The sequence below is a fragment of the Elephantulus edwardii genome, unplaced genomic scaffold, assembly GCF_000299155.1.
Source record: "Elephantulus edwardii isolate Elephantulus edwardi_28Jun2011 unplaced genomic scaffold, EleEdw1.0 scaffold00005, whole genome shotgun sequence".
NCBI classification, from domain to species: Eukaryota; Metazoa; Chordata; class Mammalia; order Macroscelidea; family Macroscelididae; genus Elephantulus; species Elephantulus edwardii.
In genome coordinates this window covers 25197906-25222498 of record NW_006399755.1, presented here as the reverse complement: position 1 = coordinate 25222498, position 24593 = coordinate 25197906, and the positions used below count along the sequence as shown (strand labels likewise).

At 39.0% G+C, this 24593-nt stretch overlaps 1 protein-coding gene across 3 annotated transcripts in view; it reads left to right on the top strand.

The window, feature by feature from the left end:
- The window catches only part of DNAJC6 (DnaJ (Hsp40) homolog, subfamily C, member 6), a 239428-nt gene extending 219822 nt beyond the window's left edge, over positions 1 to 19606 (top strand). For 2 of the 3 annotated variants that reach the window (XM_006879764.1, XM_006879765.1), the window contains exons 14-19: positions 4281 to 4349; positions 5482 to 5601; positions 10064 to 10327; positions 13333 to 13475; positions 17345 to 17521; positions 18797 to 18898. In XM_006879764.1, coding sequence (XP_006879826.1) covers positions 4281 to 4349; positions 5482 to 5601; positions 10064 to 10327; positions 13333 to 13475; positions 17345 to 17521; positions 18797 to 18898 — 875 coding nt within the window. Of the gene's footprint in view, positions 1 to 4280; positions 4350 to 5481; positions 5602 to 10063; positions 10328 to 13332; positions 13476 to 17344; positions 17522 to 18796 lie in introns of all 3 variants that reach the window. The other variant, XM_006879763.1, reaches the window with a different exon arrangement.
- Positions 19607 to 24593: the final 4987 nt, after the last annotated feature.

The window sequence follows — 24593 nt, the reverse complement described above, 5'->3', positions numbered from 1 at the left end:
TTGGTGCACCTGATCCAGGTCATGGTATTTTTCATTACTTCTTCTCCATGTGAAAGTTGGACAATGGTACACCACAGAAGAATTGATGTCTTTGAATTGTGGTTGAAGAAAAGTATTACTTCCAAAAGAACAAATGAATTTGTCCTGGAGAACAGGAGATGTAAGCAGTACACTCCTTAAGAGGCCTCGCTGGTGACACTTTGTCTCACATATATGTTGTCAGAAGGGGTCAATCTTTGGAAAAGACGTCATACTGGGAAAGGTGAAGGGTCAAATAAAGAGAGCAAGACCCTCACCAATATGGATTGATACAGTTTCTGTAACAATGGACTTGAACTTGGAGATTGTGAGGATGGAACAGGATAGGGCAAAGTTCAGATCTATTGTTGATCAAGTTGCTGTGAGTACTAGTTGACTTGACAGCACTTAACAACTGAAGCTGTTAGAGAATCTGCCCACCAGATAGGTGGCTCTGCTTATGCAAAATACCAAAAGCTTTCAGCATTATAGAAATCCCAGAGTCTCCATATTGTAACAAACTCACAAACATGCTGTTAGAGGACTTGGCAACATCTCTATATTATAACATGAATTGAAGCCAGCTGGATCACAACCAGCAGCAACAACTACTTTAAAGTAAAGATAAGAATGTAAAGGGGCAGGGAAACTCAAGTAATAGAACTGGAACACCCTGAAGAGAAAGAAAACTGTAACCCATGCCACTGAACAAGTGTGAAGAAATTGTTGAACGGAAACCCAAACTGTTAGTCAGTCTTCCATGAAAACATAATAAAATGTCATTTCAAAAATTAAAAGACTTAGGGATGTCTTACAGAAAAGAAACCTGCTTAACTTTATTTTACTAAGCTTTTGTAAAACATTTTTTTCATTAGCACTTCACCCACTGCATCCTAAAGTATCATTTTGTGTAGGATCTATCATTATCTTATAAATTATAAGTACTGCCTGATATTTTGAAGATGTATCTAATTATACAGATCTTTGGAATGTGAAACAATTATATGCCTTAGAATTAGTAAGATATTAACATACCACAAAATTAGTATTGCAAAGAAAAATAGCTCAAAATATATCATTCTGAAGTATTAGACCTGTCTTGCCCAGCAGCCACTAGCGACATGTGACTACTGAGAACTTGAAATGTAGTGCATCTAATTTGAGATTTAATCTTAATATAAAATACCTGATTTCAAAGCTTCATATCAAAGAGGATAGTAAAATATCTCATTAATATTCTATCTTTATCATGTTAAAATTATCACATGCAAGCAAATTACTGCAGGCGAGCAGTCAGTAATGGCTACAACGGTGTATAGACAGTGAACTTCCAGAAGTTCAAGGTACATTTAGAAGAGGCCATGGCACCATGGATATCATAGCTGATGCCAGGTGGACCCTAGCTGAAAGCAAGAAATACCAGAAGAATATCTGTTTGTGCTTAGTTGACTATGCAAAGGCATTTGAAAATGTGGATTATTACAAAGTATGGCCAACATCAAGAAGAATTAGAATCCCAGAAACCTTTACCTAGACCAAGAAACTGTTGTGCAAACAGAGCAAGGGAACACTGTTGTTGTTGTTGTTATGTGCCGTCAAGTCGCTTGTGACTGACTCATAGCGACCCTGTGTACAACAGCCCTAAACTCTGCTGTGTCCTGTGCCAGTCACACTGTCTCTGACACACCCATCCTGATTACCCCATTGAATCAATCCACCTCATAGAGGGCCTTCCCCTCCTGTGCTGTCTCCCTCCACCCTCCCAAGCATGATGTCCTTCTCCAAGGACCGGTCCCTCCATACAACATGTCTAAAGTATGTTAGACAGAGCCTCAGAATCCTTGCTTCTAAGGAGCAGCCAGTTTAACCCTCTCCAGGATGAATCTGTTTGTTTTCCTAACAGTCCATGGTACCATCTATACTCTTCTCCAACACCACAGCTCAAAGGCGTCAGTTCTCCTTCTGTCCTCCTTAGTCATTGTCCAACTCTCTGATGCACAGCAAATGATAGCAAAGACCTTGGCCTGTATCAGATACACCTTAGTCTCCAGAGAGACACCATTGCTCTTCAGTACTTTGGACAGGTCCCTAACAGCACACTTTTCCATCACAATACATCTTTTAATTTCCTGGCTACTGTTGCCAAGAGTGTTGACTGTGGAGCCAAGCAATCTAAAGCTGTGAACAATCTCAGTCTCTTCACCATCCATCCTGATGCTGCCACTTGTTCCAGTAGTGAGAATCTTTGTCTTCTTGACATTGAGCCTCAATCAGGGGGTATGCATCAGAGTTGTATCTTTCTCCATAACTATTCAGTTTGTATGCTGAACAGATCATTTAAGAAGCTGGACTGGGTGAAGAACAATGTGGTATCAGGATCAGAAGAAGACTTACCAATAGCTTTCATTATGCAGATGATACAACTTTGCTAGCTGAAAGTGAGGAGAGCTTGAAGTATTTGCTGCAGAAAATCAAAGAATATAGTCTTGAATGTGGATTGCATCTCAGTGTCAAGAAAACAAAAATTCTCACCCTGGATCTATAGGCAACATCCTGATAGATGGAGAAAATATTTGACCAACAATGGCAGTTTGAGGACTAAAGTACTCCAGATTGAGGCCATGCTCTTTTCAATCACTTGCTATGCTGGCAAGAGCATAATTTCATCTATTTTCTTCTTATTTTATTTAATATTGTTACTATATAACTTAAACAGCAAGCTTACCAGACTACATAGTCTAGTCATCTGCTTCACTTTGTGGAAATCATGCAAATGAAAAGAGATTTGTACAACATTGGTTAAAATCTAATTTGATTGGAGAAGATAAATCAGTCCTGAAACAACTTTTGTGGGTGATTTTTATAATAATTTAAAATCTCAGATTCTTTGAAGTGGGCCCACAGGACACCGTCCAAGCAGTTTATCTCTCACCTAGGAGTAGTATCCACTCTAAAGAGCCTCGTATTTGGATATTGGCTACTCATGTGAGAAAGGATACGTTAGTGTAGGTTAAGTCTTTACTCACATAAAACATCCACTGTGGCTTCTCCATGTTAGATTATATCACATATTCCTCATTACTGATTTAGTCTTCTACATACTATTTCCCTTCCAAATACTGTTTTCAATATTCTCATTAATGTCAAGGTCAAGTAAACTGAGTTTAAATTTTGCCTCCACTCTTCCTATATCCTCCTTGCATTTTTCTTACAGCCCGCTAAAGCAGAACACACGAAGATTAAGAAAATAGTCCTTGTTTTTGAGGAACTCCCAGGGATGACAACGATAGGACAAGATTCATATCTGGTTTTCACAGGGTTGTTATGTGTCATACTTGACTCAACAGCACCTTGTTGTGGTTTTTAGGTGCTGTTGAGTCGAGTACGACTCATAGCAACCTTCTGAACAAAAGATCTGAATCCTGTCCTATCTTGCACCATCCTCACACTTTCTGACAAACAAAAGCCCATTGCAGCAGTCACTGTTTCAGTCCACCTGGTTGAGGGTCTTCCATTCCTTTGCCGACCACCCTTCCCAGTATTATGTCCCTCTCCAAGGAATAGCCCCTCCTAGCAATATGTCCAAAGTATGTGAGGTGAAGCCTCACCATTACTGCCTCCAAAGAGCATTCTAGCTCCACCCTCTCCAAGACATATCTGTTCATTCTCTTGGCCATTCATGGGATATTCAGTGCTCTTCTCCAGCACCACAGCTCAAAAGTGTCAGGGTTTTTTTCTGTCATCCTTATCATTGTCCATCTTTTTCAGATGGATAGGAAGTAATCAGAACATGGCCTGAACCAGACACATCTTAGTCCTCAAATTGACATCACAACTCCTCAGTAACTTGGAGAGGTCCCTAACTGCAGATTTTCACAGTGCAGTGCATCTCCTTTATCTTGACTGCTGGTACCAGGAGTGTTAATTGTAGATCCAAGATGAAGCTGCTGACAGTTTTAGTCTCCTCTCCATCCATCATACACCCATTTATAGTTTATAGATTGAACACATACTTTGTGATGGATATGAAGATGAACCAAAGAAGAAAAATGGGCAAATGATATACTTGGAATTTCTACCAAGCCACATGTGAATACCTTCAATGAAGATATGACGTATCAAGTGTTATATAGAAAACTCACAGAAAAAAATGAGTTCTAGAGAATTATATTGGCTTTATGGAAGAGATGGCATTTTCATGTATGAACTCAGAAAAGTGGATTCTGAACTACCTTATTTTTATTTTCCCTTCTCATTTGCAGCTTCTAGTACACCTGCTGTGAACATTCAGGCCGATGTCTCAGGAGGCTGGGACTGGCATGCTAAGCCAGGTAAATACTAGCAGGTTATTTTTTGTACTTATTTAGCCAATTGCTAAATCATAATCCTTTACACAATATGAAGTGAGTATATAATCATCATTATAATCATGTAATTTGGTGATTTTTCCTGAATACCTTCTTAATGAGCTTTCCTCATCATACTTAATGGTGCGATAATACTATGTATTTTGTTATTTCAGTTTTCCAGGTCTTGGTTTTTCTACTTCTGCTTTGATAATAGAATAAGAATAGAATATCCTTATAGAATAGAGAAGAGCTCTATCTCTTTTTGACAAGTTCTAATATCAGTTCTTTTACTGCTAAATGGGGTAATTATTTTTATTCTGCATAGCTATTTAAATGTAAATGACATAACTTATGTTAAAGTCTACAGTAGGTGTTGAATTAATATGAATTATCTTCCTTCAGGAAATTCTTGTTTTGGGGTTGAATTTCTTTGCAATAGATGAGATGATCTTGTCATGGCTACGGTGGCATTCATTGAAAGCTACCTTTCTGACTGTATTTTCAACCTTGTGCAAATTACACACACACACACATGCACACATACACAAAGAGCGAGAAACATGCAAATACAGACCCATGTAAATGAATGCAAAAATAAACATGCGCATAGATATGCTCATAGGTTGTGTATATCTAACATGTACAGATTCATGCAAATACACACATGTACACCCATATGTGTATAGTCTGTGGTAATCACAACGACTTTCTGAAACCATTTTTGCTTCTTCTTTTTTTTTTTTTTTGGTATGAGAAAATGTTGAAACTTAGAAGTTCAGGAACATTAAACATTGCCCAATATCACTTTGCTAGAAAGTGGCAGAGCCTGAAGTCAGCCCCAAATTTGACAATGAAGCCCATAGAAATGCTTGAAGTCAGGTAGACTGAAAGGTAAACATTGAATATAGCAGTTCACAGGTATGGTCAGGAATCAGCAAGTGTCTTTTCCTTGCCCTGCCCCTGCTTCAGGCTGGGATTCACTCAAGCTAGGGAAACATGTTAGCAACGTTTTACATACTTCTGGACCTTTGTCCTAGAGACAAGACAGACAGTAGCTCTATGATGCTGAACTTTAAAGACAGCTGCCTCATTTGTAACATTGTTTCCTTCTCAGGAGGTTTTGGAATGGGAAGCAAGTCTGCTGCCACCAGCCCCACGGGATCTTCGCATGGCACTCCCACACATCAAAATAAACCCCAGACTTTGGATCCTTTTGCCGACCTTGGGACACTTGGTACAAACTTAGCAGGTTAACTTATAAATAATACTTACTTATAGCAAACAAACAAACAAAGTCTCAAATCTAAATATTTGATGTTACAAAAAGTTAGTATTAGTACATGGAGCCTAAAATGCCTGCATTCTCAATGAACTTAACCTCTGAATCCTGAAGTTAGTTTGAATACAAAGCAATGCATCAGTGTTTCTGTTGTTAACTATACCACTTCTGAATGCCTAGTTTTGGACTTCTAAGGTGTAGTTAGAGCTTCAAGAAGAGTATCAGACAAAGAGTTTCACTGTAGCAAAATTAACATGTAAGTAAGCAGTGTAAGAGGCAGTTTGGTCAGATAGATTTGGTATCTGAACAAAGGTTACAAGTCAGAAATTTTTTGCTTTTAGGCTGGGGTTCTGAGAATATAAATGAAGCTTCCAAATTATATGGCTGCAATTAAGAAACAAAAGGCAGTGTCCTTTGCATCAAAATATTGGCATGTTAAACATTTTTTAATCCTAGCACCAGAATGTTAGCCTCTCCCATAGACATTCTGATTTAACTGATCCAGGATGTATCTCTGCAACTTTTTAAAAGCAAACTTTATTTCCCAGTATGTGATAGAGGAGGACTGCTCCATGTAGTCCTATTTGGCTCTGATCTTTATGGAAGCCAATTGCCAGGCTTTCCTGCAGTGTTAAAGATGAATTTGAACAGCCTGTATTTAGCAGTGTAGTTGGAAATCCTGTGTTGTTGTAAACCAAGGACATAGAAGAGACAGGGATACCAGGACTGAGATAAAACAGAGAGCGTAAAAGGCAGGGGATGAACAGCTTGACTGAAGCGCCTAACCTGGCTTCCCTGTGACTTTATTGAGAATTACCAGGGAGCAAATCACAAAGAGAATTCTATGCAAATGAAGCTAAGCTCTTTTTATTGAAAACCTTATGCTTGACTCAGGAGAGAGGGCTTGGCAAATACAGTCCAAGAATTGTGAAAATGCCTGAAGGTCTGCCTTGGTGCTTGACCCCTGTGACCTCTCAGGAGGAATTCCAGCTTGTATTTTCACCTCCCTCATATCCTGATATAGTATTTGGTTTATCATCTTGATTACTATTTAGTTTGATACTTGGATTCCCACACTGTGTGACACCCAGAGACTTAAAAGCTTCCTGGGTGATTCTCCTGGGCAGCCAAGTAGGAGAACCACTGCTTTAGCTTTTACTATGGATTGGTAGCCCTAGAGTTTGGCTCCTGGCTTGTGGGTTCGCTCAGATGATAATGACTTTATGTGATGTGATGAACTTCATTAGAGCAGGGTCAACATCTGCCTTTTCATCACTGTGTGTGCAGGCTAGCTTGTAGAAGATGCCTATTCATGGTTCATGACTAAATGAATAAGTGAAAATAGGATGAGACTATGGAGTCCAGTTTAGTTCTTTACACTTTTCCATACTTGCAAATATTTTAAATAATAAGTAAATGCTCTTATTGCTGTCGGCCACCGAATTGAGTACAACTCATAGCAGCCCTGTGAGCAACGGTCTGAACTTTGCCTTATCCTGAGCCAACCTCACCATCTCTGTCTGACATGTTTTACTCCATTGCCACAGTCACTCTGTCAACCCATTTCATTAAGGTGACCCTCACCAAACAAAGTGTCTTCCTCCAAAGGACTAGTCCCTCCTGGCAACATGCCCAAAGTATGTGAGGCAGAACTTCAAAATTCATGCCTCCAAGATGCAACCTGGTTTCACCCTTTCCAGGCAGGACCTGTGCGTGCGCGCGCGCGCGCACACACACACACACACACACACACACACACGTGCTTGTGTGTATGTATGGGTTGTTGTCATTGTTATATGCCATGAAGTCAGCTGTGACTCATAGCAACCCTATGTACAATAGCTCTGAAGCCTGACTTGTCCTGAGCCAGTCTCATGACTCCGACACACCTACCCCCATTGCCCCAGTTACTGTATCAGTTCTTCTTATCCAGGGTCTTCCTCTCTTGCCCTGTCCCGTCACCTTTGCAAGCATGATGTCATTCTCCAAGGATAGTTCCCTTCTGGCCATGTGCCTAGAGTATGTGAGACAGCTTCAAAATCGTAGCCTCCAAGGAGAAATACGGTTTCACCCTCTCTGAGACACTTATTTGTTTTCTTGGCGGTGCATGGTATGTTCAAAACTCTTCTCCAGCATCACAGTTCAAAGCTTTTTATTCTTCTTCTGACATCCTTAGTCATTATCCTGTTCTTTGATGCATAGCAAGTAACTGCAAAAACCATGGATAATTCAGAATGAAGATTTCCTAAATATATAAAATTAAACTCTATGCACTCAGAGTGTTAGGTGTATGTTGGTATGTTTTTAGCAGGAAGGCTCCATCTCTGAGTTTCAAACTGAGGAGGCAATGCCAGGCTTCAGATTGCAACTCCTGTGATGATTTAGTTCTGTTTATGCAAAAGTACCTTGCCTCTGGAAACCTTGTGAACCTGGAGAGAGAATAAAAGGCACCCAGGCATTGAGGACTCGCCGTCATAGGGTCACTGTGAGTCGCCTGCAACTCAATGGCACTTAACAACAATAACAACAACAACCTTTGAAGAAAGGCCTGGTGATCATCTTCTGGAAATCAGCCAGCGAAAGCCCTGTGGAGCACAGTTCTACTCTGACACACACGAGGCCACCTTGGGTTGGAGTCAACTTGAAGGCTACTGGTTAAGCACTGGTTAACTGGTTTTGATCCACCAGCCATGTGCTGGTCACATGAACTTGCATTATTTTATAATATTTAATGTTTTTATCTCCAGGTTTGTGAAGTATTTTCATATAGCCTTTGTTTACAAATGAATATATACCTTTACATGCTCCTTGGAGGCATGGATTTTGAAGTTCTGCGTCACGTGCTTTGTTTATGTAGCCTTTCATTACAACGGATTGGTGGTGTAGATATATATTTATTTTACAAGTGAGAAAACTGAGACTCAAAGAGGTGAAGTTTTCCACTCAGTTTTGGAACATCAAGGATTCTCCATATCGTGTTTTCAGCTATATTCTTAGTACCTAACACAGAGTAGATGCTGAGCAAAAACAGACTAAATAAATATATGAACCAATGAATAAATGCATCCGTGATAGAGCTGAGACTCAAACTTAGACTCCAAGCCCAAGTTATTACCAGTGAGGAAGAACAGAGGAGTCTCAAGATGAGAAAAGAGAGAAATTACATCTACAGAAAAATGACACAATAAAGGAAGAGTTGTTAAGAGAGGGATTTGAGGAGGGATTGGAGATTAGGCAAATCAGGGGCAGTGCAGCAAATGAGTATGAGATTTGGAATTAGGGGATCTGTTATCAGTTAGTTCTAAGCCCTATTAGCTAACTGTGTGATTACAAGCATAATAATAACCCTTTCTGAGCACTGGCTTTCTCGTCTTTAAAGTAGAACCAAAAGTATCTGCCAAGTGTGTTCTGTAGATTAAAGGCAGTGATGTATACAGACTCATGAAATAAAGCATGAGGAGCTTTATAAATGATAGTTACTTTTTCATTCCTTCTTTAGGCTCTCTGCATAAAAACTCATCTTTGTCACATGAAAGATCACCACATTGCAGCTTTTACGTTTACTGCTTTAAGTAAACTGCTTTAGATAAACACAGCTGGTCTTGAGAATATTTGGGAAACAGCACGCACACACACACACACACACACACACACATACACACACACACAGTGAGAGCTTCAAAGATAGGGGACTAAGAGATCAAGATTTAAAAAAAAAAAAGAAGATTCTACTTAAATTCCTAGCACAAAGGGGCATAATTTTTAAAAGCTTGACTAAGATCCTCTGTCTTGATCAGAGTTGTTAGTGAGTATTGGCTGCGTTGCTGACTTGCAGTGAAGTGCACAAAGTGTGAAATTAAAATCTGCTTGCAAGATTTCCAGATATTATTATTTACTCTTGGGCATTAACTGTGCTTGTATTTATACAAACAGTGAATAATCCTTATAATGAAGATTTTGGTGGACCCCTAATGAATTAACTTTGTTTTATTCCCTGCTCTTGACACTTGGTTATTTTTACCGAGAGAAGCAGTGGAACCTGGCTGTGGTCGCAGTGAGGAGGAAGAGGTGGCACAGTGTTGGAGAGGGCTTCACTGGCTTTGAGCCAGGGGCTTAGATTCAAGTCTTAGATCTCACACTTGGACCTGTGTGACTTTGGAAAATTCACTTAACTACTCTGAACAGCAGATTTTTTCATCTGAGAAAAAAAAATAATGTGGTTATTAATACATACCTAAGAATATCTTTGTGGGGATTAGATGAAATAATGTATGTTCTACCAATTTTTAAACTACTAAGAATGTTAATTATTCTGTCCTGGATTTTTATTCTAAAGTAATTGCAAATAATATCTTTGGGCACAAGAGGTGATATTATTTACTTACTTTCTCTCTCTCTCCCTCCTCCCCCCCCATAGGTAGTTCTTCATTTGCCAGCAAACCCACCACACCGACTGGATTGGGTGGAGGATTTCCACCTCTCAGTTCACCACAGAAGGCCTCTCCCCAGCCTATGGGTGGAGGGTGGCAGCAGGGTGGTGGGTACAGCTGGCAGCAGTCACAGTCCAAGCCGCAGCCCAGCATGCCCCACTCATCACCACAGAACCGACCCAACTACAATGTGAGCTTCTCATCCATGCCTGGGGGCCAGAGTGAACGTGGGAAAGGAACCACTAATGTGGGTAAGAGTGATAGCTTGAGGCTTGGCTTTAAAGTCTTCATGTTTCATTTTGCTGCTGTCAATTAGGTACATATAAGAGAAGACAAAGAAAACATGTCTGGTAGTTTTTGAGGCATTCTTACTACAGCTGCAGAAACACAACATAATCTGAGCCTGGAACTCCTTAAAGTTACCACACTCTTAACATGAATTTATTTTTTATTCGTAATTTTTTTTTAATTTTATATTGGTTTTCTTAACAAAGTTTGTATATGTTACATTTCATACTGTCCTTCATTCACATTGTTTCATACAGTCATTTCCATGCATTGTTGTTTGTTGTTTTTATGTGACATTGAGTGTCACTTGCAACCCATAGCAACCCTATGTACAACAGCCCTGAAACCTGCTTCATCCTGTGCCAACCTTATTGTCTCTGACATACCAGTCACTGAGTCAGTCCATCTCATTGAGGGTCTTCCTTTCTTACTCTGTCACTCCATCCTTCCAAGCATGATGTCCCTCTGCAAGGACTGGTCCTTCCTTGAAACATGCCTAAAGTATCTCAGATGAACCCTTAGCATCCTTCACTCCAAGGAGCAGCCTGGTTTCACTCTCTCCAGGATGAACCTGTTTGTTCTCCCAACAGTCTATGGTATAGTAAATACTTTTCTCCAGCACCACAGCTCAAAGGCATCAGTTCTCTTTCTGTCATCCCTTGTCGTTGTCCAGCTTTCGAGCACATAGCAAGCAATTATGTTTTATAAAATTAATCACCATTTGACCATGCCTATCATTACCCTGTCTTTTCAAGTCCCTGCTGGATCCTTCTGAATTCCCATATTTTTTTTATGTCAAGTATCTCTCTTTATTGCCACCATACATGGATGGAATAGAGTATACATACAGTTCGCATGTTGTTTCCATTCTGGCTCCTTCATTGAACAACTGTAAGACAACAAGAAAATTGTTAAACCGCTGTAAGCAAATACTAATTTTTTTTTCATATGTTATTTAACACAACCTTCTGTGAAGAAAGTTGTATGTTATTATAATAGTACAAATTTTTTTGTGATTGACTTTTTTATTCATTTTAATGAAAGTTTACAAAGACTTTGGATTTCCATTCATTCATTGTTGCACTGAATTTCTTTGTTTTTTTAAAAAATTTCTGTTTGTTTTTTTTCTTTTTCATCTGCTGGTGTATATGTCTTGGACGTTTGTTCCTTCTTAAACACTAGTTTGTAGATAGTCCTAAGGCCACCCAAACATCCCTGACAGGTTTTTCCTCTATTCTGAGAGCAAAGTTAAAATAGTACAAAATGGGCTCCAGTTTGGGATAGGGGATGCTCTGGATGGTATTCTAGATTAAAAGTAGAAAGAAATCTATTTTTATAGGTTTTGTTGTAACTCATTGCTATTGAGTCAGAACGGACTCAAAGCTGACCCTCCAGCGCGTCTTCAGAGGCAGTACTTCGCATGGGAGGAGATTGGCCATCTTTCTCCCAAGGAGCAAATGCATTTAAACAGCTTGTCTTTGAGTTGGAAGTAGTCTTGATCTCTACTGAAAATGGAAAAGACAATTTGGATCTTCTAGTAGCAGCAGCTCCCATTTGTTGAATATTTGTAATGGCCATAGAACTGTCAAAACAACCCTAGGTTGTAGATTAAATATCTGTGACATAGATTGGCAAAGTAGATCCCTAAAGTTCATAAAGCTTTTCAGACGCAGGACTAGGATTTGAAGCAAAGCAGTGTGACTCAAGGACTCCTACATTTTTTTTATTATCAATTTAGCATTTTTAAGGTACACAACTTATCAGTACACTTAATTGATGCCTAATTTCTCATTTATGAACAGCAGCTCACTACTTCCTAAAGAAGGGCTCCCTCTCAGGACCACTGCCCTTAGCCAGCACACTCAGTGGGCTGCAACACAGGGGTCATCCTTACCTTCTCACAGACTTAACATGCTAGAAATTATTTTTTTGAGAATAGGAAACATCACATTTGGTCTTTGGTTAAAAGAAGATATTCCTTGCACAATTCCGTAGAGTCATGTAGCTTCCTTTTCATTTTTGTTTTTAGTGGATGTGGGGGTGAGTCTTTAATTAGCAGATATTTACAGATCATCTTCAGTACAGAAAACATTGATAACAAAGCAATTTAAAAGATAGACAACCCCTAGCTTTGTAGCACTTATGTTTGAATTTATACATGTGCAGTTTTGAGACTTCCCATAGAAGTAGCAAACAGATTTCAAATCATACTCCAACTTTGGCTCATTGACCTTGGTTGCATGGATTGCTGTGTTTTGGTTTTATATTGCTTTAAATTAGTGAACATCTAAATAAGCACCATTCTAAATTCTTGAAAATGTTAACTCATTAATTTTCAAGACAATTGTCTGGGTATAGATAATATTATTAATAACTCCATTGTACATGGGGATGATCAATAACTTGTTAAAGGTCCCATTGCTAATAAATAGTAAAGCTAATATTTGAATGTAAAGAGTCTGGCTCTAAGGTCTTCCTTTGCTCTTTGACACAGTGCTAGACTGCAGGCAGATAAAGATGGTGAGGCTACAACTAGATGGGGGGGGGGTAATAGCATAATAATTCACTAGAATGTCATCCAGGTATGAGCAGCACTGTTTGTTATGTGTATCCTGTATTTGCAATTCCTAGATTTCAAATATCAAAACTAACTGACTTGAGGGAAATCAGGAGTAATCTTATCTATAAAAGATGGTACAGTAGAAGGGAAACTGCTTTAGTCTTAACCATTCAGTCCTAAGTTACAGCATTGTGATAGACATGTCATGTGAACCTGGACTGGCCTTCAGGCTCCATTTTCCTCATATGTAAAATAGCATGATAGTCTCTTACCCTACTCACAAGGTAAGTTCAGGATTCAGGGACTTAAAGCATATAAAGTTACTCTGAAACTCCCAAGTGTTTTGAGATAATACAATATTAATATTTAAGAGTTAAAAACTAGTGATTTTCAAAAATTGTATTACAGAAGGGAAACAAAAGGCAGCTGACTTTGAAGACTTGCTCTCTAGTCAAGGCTTCAATGCCCACAAAGACAAAAAGGGGCCTCGAACTATAGCTGAGATGAGAAAGGAGGAAATGGCTAAAGAAATGGATCCTGAGAAATTAAAGGTGAGTCAGCTCTTCTCCCAGTTGCATATCCTATGTGACATGGTAATGTGCGTGGACCTATTAGAAAGCCCTCTATTCATCCCAGGCTACTCCTTGGAAGCAAAGATTCTGGAGCTTCATCTGACATACTTTGGACATATTGCAAGGAGAGACAGGTCTTTGGAGAGGGACATCATGCTGGGTAGAGTAGAGGGACAGCGCAGGAGGGGAAGACCCTCTATGAGGTGGATTGATTCAGTGACTGGGGTAATCGGGATGGATGTGTCAGAGGCAATGCGATTGGCACAGGATAGAGCAGGGTTTAGGGCTGTTGTACATAGGGTCGCTATGAGTCGCAAGCGACTCGACGGCACATAACAACAACAACAACAACAACATTAGAGTTCTGGTAACCTCAATATTTCATCTTGTCCCTGGAACTGTGACCCTTTAATTGGACAGTAGCCTTGGGTAGGATAGCATACGTTTTTAATGTTCTTTCATAAAATACATTCTATACTTTCGTGTATATTTTTTTACTAAAAAAAATAAATAAAAGTGATAACAAAAGTGACTGTGGAACAGACCATCAGCTACCATGTGCAAGTTCAAATTTAAGCCAAAGAAAATTAAAACAAAACCCAAGATACGGCTTTGAGTCTATCCCACTTGAAGGTAAAAACCATCTCAAGAATATGTTTGAGGCACTGAACACTGATGAAAGATGACCAAATAAACTATGGTATGATATCAAGGATATCATCCATGGAGAAAGCAGAGGTTTTTACAGAGACATAGGAGGAGGAAAAGTCCAAGAGGGATGTCAGAGAGACTCTGAATATTGCACTAGAATGCTGAGAAACCAAAACAAAGGGGAAAAAACGATGAAGTTAAAGAGTTGAACAGAAGATTTCAAAGAACAACTCAGGAAAACAAAGGAAAGTATTATAATGAAATGTGCAAAGAGCTGGAGTCAGAAAATCAAAAGAGAAGAACTTGATCAACATATCATAAGCTTAAGGAACTGAAGAACAAATTCAAGCCGTGAGTTGCAGTACTTAAAGATGCTATGGACAATACAGTGAACAATCCAGGAACCATCCAAGCAAGAAAGAACGAATACATAGGGCCAGAACAAATACAAGGGGCCACTGTACCAAAAAGAATTGGCTGACACAGAACCTTTTCAGGAAATAGCATGTGATCAACAACCAATGATAAATAAAGGAGGAAAGTCAAGCTATTCTAAAGGAACTGGTGAAAACTAAGGCCCCAGGAATTGATGGACTCTTAATTGACATATTTCAGTTCACAAACAGATGCAACCCAGGATGTGCTTATCAAGTTGTGCCAAGAAATCTGGAGGACAACTCCCTGGCCACCTGATTGGTAGAGGTCCCATTCCCCAAAAAGGGGACTACCAGTATCACTAATATCGCATTGTTGTTGTTGTTATGTGCCATCGAGTCGTTTGCGACTCATAGCGACCCTATGTACAACAGCCCTAAACCTTGCTCTATTCTGTGCCAATCGCATTGCCTCTGGCACCCGTCCCTATTACCCCAGTCACTGAATCAATCCACCTCATAGAGGGTCTTCCCCTCCTGCGCTGTCCCTCCACTCTACCCAGCATGATGTCCCTCTCCAAAGACCTGTCTCTCCTTGCAACATGTCCAAAGTATGTCAGACGAAGCCCCAGAATCTTTGCCTCCAAGGAGTAGCCTGGTTTAACCCTCTCTTGGCAGTCCATGGTACATTTAATAGCCTTCTCCAGCACCACAGCTCATGCAAACAAAATATTTCTATCAAAAATGACTAGAACTGCTGGAAATAGAAGCTGGATTTAGAAAAGGCTATGGCACTAGAGATATCACTGCTGATGTCAGATGGATCATGGCTGAAAGTAGAGGGTACTAGAAGGATTTCCAGTTGTGTTTTATCAACTACACAAAATCATTTGACTGTGTGGATCACGACAAATTGTGGCTAACTTTGAGAAGAATGGGAATCCCAGAAAACCTGATTTTGCTCATGTTAAACTTACACCTAGATCAGGAATTGTTGTCCGAACAGAGAAAGGGAACACAACGTGGCTCAAAATCCAGAAAGGACTGTGTCAGAGATGTGTCCTTTCCCCATAACATAGTAGGACAATACTTTATATTTAAAAGAAAAAGTGATGAGTTTCCTTTAAGCAATACTTGCATGTTAAATGGTCAAGAGTATTTACTTTGTACAGGAGAGCAGCCATCATTAACCATGTCTAAACCTGTGCTTCAATACAAGGTGTTCATTCAACTGCCCTTAGGTGCTAAGTGCTGATTGGCAGCCTTCCCATCCTCTCATTTGTTCAAACTTCAAATGTTCATATTTGAATGTTGTTGTTTTGTGTCATTGAATCAATTCTGACTCACAGTGACACCCTGTAACTGAGTAGAACTGCCCCATAGGTGGGTTGTTTGGTTTGTTTGTTTGGTTGGTTGGTTGGTTGGCTGTGTTTTTTGCTATAATCTTAACCAAAGCAGATTACCAGACCTTTTCTTCCATGGAAGCACTGGCTGAGTTTGAATTTCCATCCTTTGGGTTACCAGCTGAGTATCATTCAAGTTTGACCATAACAGATAAATGCATTTAAAATATTTTGTTCTATACTCTGTGTCAGGCTGCATATTGTTTGGTTCCTGAGATAGAAGCTTATATAAGAAGCAATAGCATTTCTTAGGGAGTTCTACCTAATGACTGGACAAGACAAACACAAAGAACTGCAATAAACCATAGCAGATAGTATGACAGAAGTGTGTACACTATACAATAGAATGTTTGGTTTAGGTGCCATTGAGTTGGTTCCGACTCTTACTGGACCTGTGGTCACCCAAATAAAGCACTCCACTGTCTTGTTCCACCCTCACAGTTGTTATTGTTTGAACTCATTGTTGCAATTCCTATGTCAGTCCATCTCATTGCAGGCCTAGGTAGTGTAGTTCAGAGAAATTCACTTTTGAAGGACATACTGTGTATCACATACCAGATACTCCACTCACAACTCATACTTACTGTTGTTGAGTCAATTCCAACTCACAGTGGAGCTCTGTAGCGTTTACCAGGCTGTAAATTGGAGAAGACTGCAAAGTCATTCTCCCTCAGAGCACTTGGTGGATTTGAACCACTAGAGACAACGCCTTTCGGTTAGCTGCATAATACCCTGAGGCCAGACCATAGACATTGTACTAGATGGAGGCATTTGGCAGGAAACAAAACAATGAGGTGTATGCTTTAGGGGAGATCATGCGGAAGTCTGCTTCTGTAATAGATTTACAGACTTGGAAACTGTGGAGAAGTTCTGCTTTGTCTTACAGTGTCCTGGGAGTCTGAATTAAAGGCAGTGGGTTTGGTTTTAATTAAGTAACTCTAGGGATGAGATAAGAAGACATTCAAACTATTAGTGTTAAAAGCATGATATTTTTCTTTCTTTAAACTTTTTGTTATGGTGTGAATGAAAGTTTACAAAGCAAAGTGGTTTTCCATGCAACAACTTAAAACACTTTTATGACATTTATTACAATCGCCACACTGTGGCAGTATTCCAGTATTCTTCCCTGTGTTTCCTTTTTCTATTAATACTTTTTTCCTAGCCCTTCTTGCCTTCTGAGCTTTATCCCTGGGCAAAGGCTGCCCTTTTGTTCTTGTGTATTTGTGGTATGAAATTCTTGTGCAAGCTAGTAGCATATCAGCAAGGCAGGAGGTAGACATTGGAAAAACATCCCAAGAGGGGAAACGGTATGCAGAATGTTTAAGCACTTCATCACTACTGGGGCAGGGGTCTCTGAAGTCCTCTGGAAAGCTTTTAGATTGAAAGGCATTTGAATTCCTTAATTCACCTTTACCTGCAGATTCTAGAATGGATTGAAGGCAAAGAAAGAAATATCAGAGCCCTCCTCTCCACAATGCACACTGTGCTCTGGGCTGGGGAGACCAAGTGGAAACCAGTTGGCATGGCAGACCTGGTAACACCAGAGCAGGTAAAGAAGGTTTATAGGAAGGCCGTCCTGGTCGTGCATCCAGATAAAGTGAGTATGACTTAACTGTATTGTATTTTTTGTGCTGTCTTCATTTCATCATTTTGTAAGAATCATGCTTCAAATATGCTGGTTGATTAAACTATTTCATTAATATTAATATTAAACAATTAAATATTAATATTTAATTAATATTAAAAAGAAATATGGACAATGAAAAAGAAAAAGTTAATGTATTAAAATTGTGGTTGTGGTTAAAAAAATTTATGAGATAAAAATGGATATGTAAACAAATAGATGTATTTCATGATGTGGGGGAAAATAGATCAAACTATGTAATAGTGTGAGAGCTTTACTTAGAGATATGTAAGATTCACTAGTGATTACATTTTTAGGGATCAAATGTAAATTGTATCATGACCTGTTATGGTAAAAATAAGGTAAGAGATAAGAAATAGATACAAGAAAGCTTTTCTCCTTGTAGATACAGCAGTGTATTTAACCAGGATTGTAGTGATAGAATCTTAAAATGTATTTATTCAAACTGGAGGTAACTACACAGTATTCAAAATGAAATAAATGAGGCTCCATGTCACTTGTGCCATTCTATGTTTTTACTGAATAATCAGCACATGCTAATTGTGTATATATAGTCAGAAACTTTGACTACCTCGAAGCTGAATTGAACAATTACCTAAGTATAAATATAGAAATATCCCAAACATAAGTTAGACATCTTGCTGCTGTATAGACTGTATCATGTTATATGACACATAGCTGTGACTGGCATGCCACATTGGGGGACACACTTGAATTTGAAAAAGTTGGTTTTATCTTTTTGTGATTTATTATGTTTATTCTGAATAAATTAATGAGAGCAACTTTCCGTTTGAGCTTTGATGAATCAAGAGAGAGAAAGAAAAGGAATTGTGCATGTCATTATTCTGAAGTGTTCACAGATGAATCAAAAATTTTCGAATGCCCTTATTTTAGAAATAGGGAAAATGGGAGTTTAGAAATACAATCTGCTGAGGAGAGACTGCAGTGAACCTTTGTACTGATGGTCGACACTCCTGGGAAATGTAGATGCATATTTTGCTGCTCATGAGTCTTGTTATCTAACTTTTTTATCACCACCATATGTAAGTTGCTAGACTGTGGGTGCTGTAGGGAGATCATAACAATTAGGATCCCATAGATTAAAGAATAAAAAGAAGAATAGCAATATTTTAAAAAATCCAAGAGCCTGTGCTTTAGCATTCAGTAATTTAGTAGAAATGAATTTTGGTCTGTGGTTTCTAATGTATTTTTCTGTTCTTCCTGTAGGCTACTGGGCAACCCTACGAACAATATGCAAAGATGATTTTCATGGAACTAAATGATGCCTGGTCTGAATTTGAAAATCAAGGCCAGAAGCCCTTGTATTAATTAATGAGCTTTCTCATTTCTGCTGCAGACCTGTGCTAATGCTTACGTGTGTGTCACAATTCTGAGGTATTCACAGATGAACCAAAAAGTCCAGTAACATGTTTCCAATACTAACTAAACCGTTAAGTTACTTGTGAATTAATTCCTCATTGATAAGGAATGTGGATGTTTGGTTTCTTGAAGTCCCCAGAATTACACGACCAGAGATTCAGAGGAACATTCATTCAGTAACCTGGGGGAGTTACAACATTCCAGCCTGTACTTTGGGGAGCCTCTTCAGCTGTTGGCCTGGGAGAAGTGGAACCCCAGGCCACCGAAGGCGCAACATCCATTTCATTGAGAATAGGATTAAGTGAGCTGAAGTTAAGATAATAGAAATACATGATGGTTTTAAATAATGTTTTTTAGATTTTATTGAAAAGCTGTAATTTGAGCTATGGCTTTACACAGACTTGAGGAGCACAACCAGCAAGTTTTTCTGTTTTATTTTGTTTTAAATGGAAATTTACTGTGGCCTTTAGCATACTGTACCCTTTTCTTGGTTAGAAGAATTAACATTGCAAAAGGACCTGAATTATGGAAAGTGATTATACTGCAGTTTTTTATTACCATGGACTGCCTGGGTAAGCAAAAAATTAGTGAAAACACTGGCCAAAGAAAATAGGAACTCTGCAGATGAGGGAATCTTTAATCCTGGTCAGGGGTTGGGTGCTGCCTTCCATTCTCTTCAGAAAACTGTGGTTGGTTAAAGGAAAAAAAAGTTCTTATTAGCATAAAAACATCAACCCAACTTGAACAAAACTTCTAGTTTTCCCATAAGGCTTGATATTGTCAAGACTGCTATCCAGCATTGACTCAGTATTCTCTCGTTTTCTGAGTGGTTGTGATAACAGAATAGAAGATAAAACCGAACATTTGGCCTGAGAAATGTGCAGTTGCAGTGAGGCTGTGAAGAGACCAACTCAGATGTCTTGTCAGTATTTTGCTCTGAGGAACCAGATCCCCACCCCTTACCTCTGGTTAAGAGACCACTTGAATTAGTACAGCAGGGTGTATTGTTTTAAAGGCAGTTGGAAATCCAAAGGAAAAACATTCACACCAGGACATTTTTGAAAATAAAACGAGAATAAAACCTTTCCAGACCTCAAACTGATTGGATTTTAGTTCAGTATTTTGGCTGTTTCTCATTTTCAGCACACTCACCAGTTTGTATCCCGTGACTCTAGCAGATTGGTTTTGGGGTACACATACACAGTGTGCATATTACACATATGCAAAGCTAATGGGCAAAAAGATTTCCACGTTAAACGTAAAGGTTTATACTTAATATTGTGGAAGCTTCCAAAAATTGTTTTTAAATGACAATCATTTGTTTTTAATTTTCATTTTCAGTGGCAAACTATACCAGAAAAGCAGCATGTCAAAAATTATTTGTGTTCTATATAGATACCGCTTTTTCTCTTTTTTTAGTTATAAAACTTCATTATTTATTTTACCTTTAACTGACAATGTGAAAACTGCAGAAAATGTTCTCTTAAAATATACAGCTGTAAACTGTTCAAGATAACCATAACAACTAGGTGTTATTTATTAATGTATTATGATGCAATGTTTGATTGAGTATGTGCTTGTCTTATTTAAAATTGGAATGTGAGACATGTTGCAGTGACCTGTTATTTTTTTTCTTTCTCATTCATATTTGTAGATATCGTGTGAACTACAGTATATAACAGTAATTAAAAGGATATTATGTGGATGTCATGTACATTTTGAAATGATAGATCTATCTTAGCTTTGTATCACATTTGGATGATTCATCAAAGTTCACAGTTTAAAACATCACCAAATTAATGCTACATAACTAGCAATGAGAAAGAATCCTACCTAACTTAAATTTGGGGATTTTCCTCCCTTATTTCTTTCCTAGATATATTATAATTCTAGACTCCTAATTATCTCAAAACTCTTAACACATGCAAACCAACAGGTTTTTGCATTCCTTTTAAATATCTGGTTGTGACAGAACTTGTTGTTGGTCAGATTCACTGTTTCATTCATATTTATTATATTATTTTTGTTTTGTAAATATGTTACACACGAAATGTGATTGGTCTAAAATATTTGTAATGTATATTAAAAGGCTCAAAAATATTGGTAGAAACGAGTTATTTTCGTACCTGGAGGAGGATAATGAGAAGCTGAATTACACCATCCAATGAGATTTACTTGTCAAGAAAGATAAGGGGAAAGAATACAAAAAGCAGAATATATTTGCAGAGAAATGCAACCTGACAGGAATTTTGGATTATACTTTAACCACCCCTATTTCCCTCAACTCATACACACAAATACTGAATTCATCTTAATAATATCTCCTGAAGTTGATAGAGATCAGCTTGTTTAAAATGGTAAAGACTCTCACACTGAAGCTTCTGTAAAGGGGATGCCTGTGTAAGAAGCTACAGTGGTGGAAAGTGAGAAAGAAAAGGAACACTGATTTCAATAGTGTTGGGTTGTGTTTGCATTTAATTTACACTTGACTAGAGCATCTCCTCTCATAACTGGTATGACACTAATACATTCAGTTTGCATATATATAATTATTGTTGTTATGTACCATCGAGCCAGAACCTACTTACAGCTGACCCTCCGGTGGGCTCTCTGAGGCAGTAAATCACATGAGAAGAGATGGCCTGTCTTTTGCACATGGAGCAAAATCATGGTGGATTTGAGCCATGTTTTAAGGTTGGCAGCACCGCTCCATACCACTTAGCTGCCAGAGCTTGCATGTATTTATTAATCCAACCAATATCTTGTGCGTACTTTATTTAGTACACTAACATATACAGCTATGGGTTGGTTCTGACTATATGATTCCCAATAATAGATACATAGTTACTGTGTACTGTCCAGTTGGAACTAATTTATAGCTGACGCTCTGGTGGGTTTTCAGAGACGGTACATCACAGGGGAGGCGATTACCCATCCTTCTACTGAGCAGTTGGTGGATTTGAACCATGTGCTTCTGAGTTTACAGTGACTGCAGTCCACCAGCTGCTCTGTGTGAGAAGGATGGGCAGTCTCATGTGTCATGGACTGCCTCTCAAACCCCACCAGAGGGTCAGCTTTGGTCAGTTCTGACTCCACAGCTGCTTTTCAGAGGCAGTTAATTTCACAGGAGGACATGTCCCATCTTTGCTGTGCAACAGCTGGAGGATTCGAATGTTGTGTCTTTGGGATTGCAGTGCAGCTTCATGCCACAAAGCCACCAGAGCTCCCTAGGGAAAGTTAAATCACTGAGTGCCATTGGCACTTTCTGCCTTCTTATAGCATAAGATTGATGGGAAGATTGATTGCTGAAGATTTAAGGGTTGAACAGTTTAGGAGTTGATAGGAAGCATTTGATTCTTGATTTTGTCATCTGCAAAATGGAAATCTGATGGAGAGTTGCCATAACTTGGAAATGACTCTGAGTCAATTCCCAAGGGTTTGGTTTTTTTATACTCTTTCTCGATCATGTCTGTTTCTGGAGGTTCATGTTAAAGATTCAGATAATGCTGTATTTCAAGACTATTCTTACATCTGTTTGTCTATAATAAAAACTTTTTGGAAAGAGGTTAGATATCCTGCACAAGCTAGACCTTAAACAGAAAAGAGTGTTGTCCTTGAGATATATGACCCAGGTTAGCAGCAAGGGTAAAGAGACTACCATTTAGAAAGATGGCTCTTAAAAAAAATTCAACTCGGATTCCAGACTCTTTGTCAAAACTTTAATATGGAGTTAAGGCTGCACTTCTTAACTACCATATTTACACACAGACCAAGTGATTGATTGCTGATTCTCACACAAAATGACTAAGATACTTACAACTGGGAAACTCAAGCTCCCTGTGGGCATGACTATGTTACAGGCTACAAAAAAGTAAGAATGTCTGCAGTGACGTAGGGATTAGCAATACAATTTTGAATAATTGTACCATCCTTCTTTGATGAGAAATGGAGCATTCTAGAAATATAAACTGAGAAGTAATTAAGCACTTCTGGAACAATGAAATACTCAATATGTAGTTTTGAAGAAGTAAACTGAGCACTATGCCACCAGGGATCCCTGAATGAGGTGAAGTCAAGTCAGCTGTGGAGTTGGGACTGCTTCATTCATAGCTGACTCTTCAGTGGGTTTTTGGAGTCTGTAAGTTACACAGGAGAGTGTTGTTCCTCTTTGTCCTGTGGAGCAGATGGTGGTTCAAACTGCCAGAGAGATGTTGCTTTTGGTTAGCAGCTCAACTCTCTAGGGTCTATGCTACCCAAAGGGGAAAATGGCCTGTAATCCAGTCATCTCCAGAGAGCTGTGTGAATTCACAAAGTAAAATGAAGCCATTTGTACCAAATGGTTTCCAAGATATCTTCCAAACTGTGTCCATCAAGAGAAAATATTATTTAATGAAGAGTACAAAGTGGACCCATGCAGACCAAAGTGACCTTGGTTACTTGCAGATTTTATAGCCTTCGAGATATGGAAAGTAAAGCTACTCATTAAGAAGGGCTCTGGCTAGTGGTAAGAAGCTGCAATTCCAAAGGCATGTGATTTGAATCTACCAGTTGTTCTGCAGAAGGATGGGCAGGCAGTCTTCTCCCTTGAGATTTACTGTCTGAAAACCCACTGGAGGGTCAGTTTCAACTAGATGGTTCCCAACAACTGGTGGCCTAGCATGAGGTCCTTTTCCAAGGACTGGCCCCTGTTAACAACATGCCCCAAAGTTGCCATCCTCACCTTTAAGGAGCACCCTGGTTGCACTTTCTCCAAGACATGTTTATTTATTGGGCAATCTATGGGTTGTTCAGGTGGAGGGTCAACAAAGATAAATTCACTTTCAAGGAGATGAATTTACTCAGTGTTACACAGTGACTCTGGCAATGGGCTCGAGTGTATCAGAGGTGATGCTGGCAGGGGATGAGACAAGGTTCAGATCCTGTGTTCATGGGGTCTCTTTGAGTAATACTTGCTTCAACAGTAACTAACATCAACTGATGACCTAGTGGGTAAGGCTAGGCAGGAGTTGCGCTGCCATCCCCAGGCAAATGGTTTAAATTCACCAACTGCTCACTGATAAAGATGAGCAGTCTCCTTCCATTCGATTTAAAGCCTCTGAAAAGCCACTGGAGGGCCAGCTATGATTTGGTTCTAATTTGATGATAATGACAAAAAGACATTTAAAAGTACACTAAGGGCTAGAACCAAAACGAAAAAAGGATCTGAAAAATGGTCTTGGATGATGCAGAAAGCATCAAAAAGAAGATGGATGAAATATAGAGAATAACTCTACCAAGAAAATGACATGGATACTGAGAAATTTCTGTAAGTATCCTATGAACAATCAAATCAATGATATTGTCCTGTAGTTTCCACACTCAGTTGGGTCGCCCTTCTTTGGGATGGGAACAAATAATAGACCTCTTCTAGTCAGTTGGCCAAGTGGTTGTTCTCCAGATTTCTTGGCACAACTTGGTGAGCACATCCGCGGCAGAATCTGTTAGCTGAAATATGTCAATTGGTATACCATCTATTCCAGGGGCCTTATTTTCTGCTATTTCCTTCAAAGCAGCTTGAACTTCTGCCTTCATCACCATAGGCTCTGGCTCAAATGCTCTTTCATTAAATTCTTCTGTATCTGCCAATTCCTTTCGATACAATGAC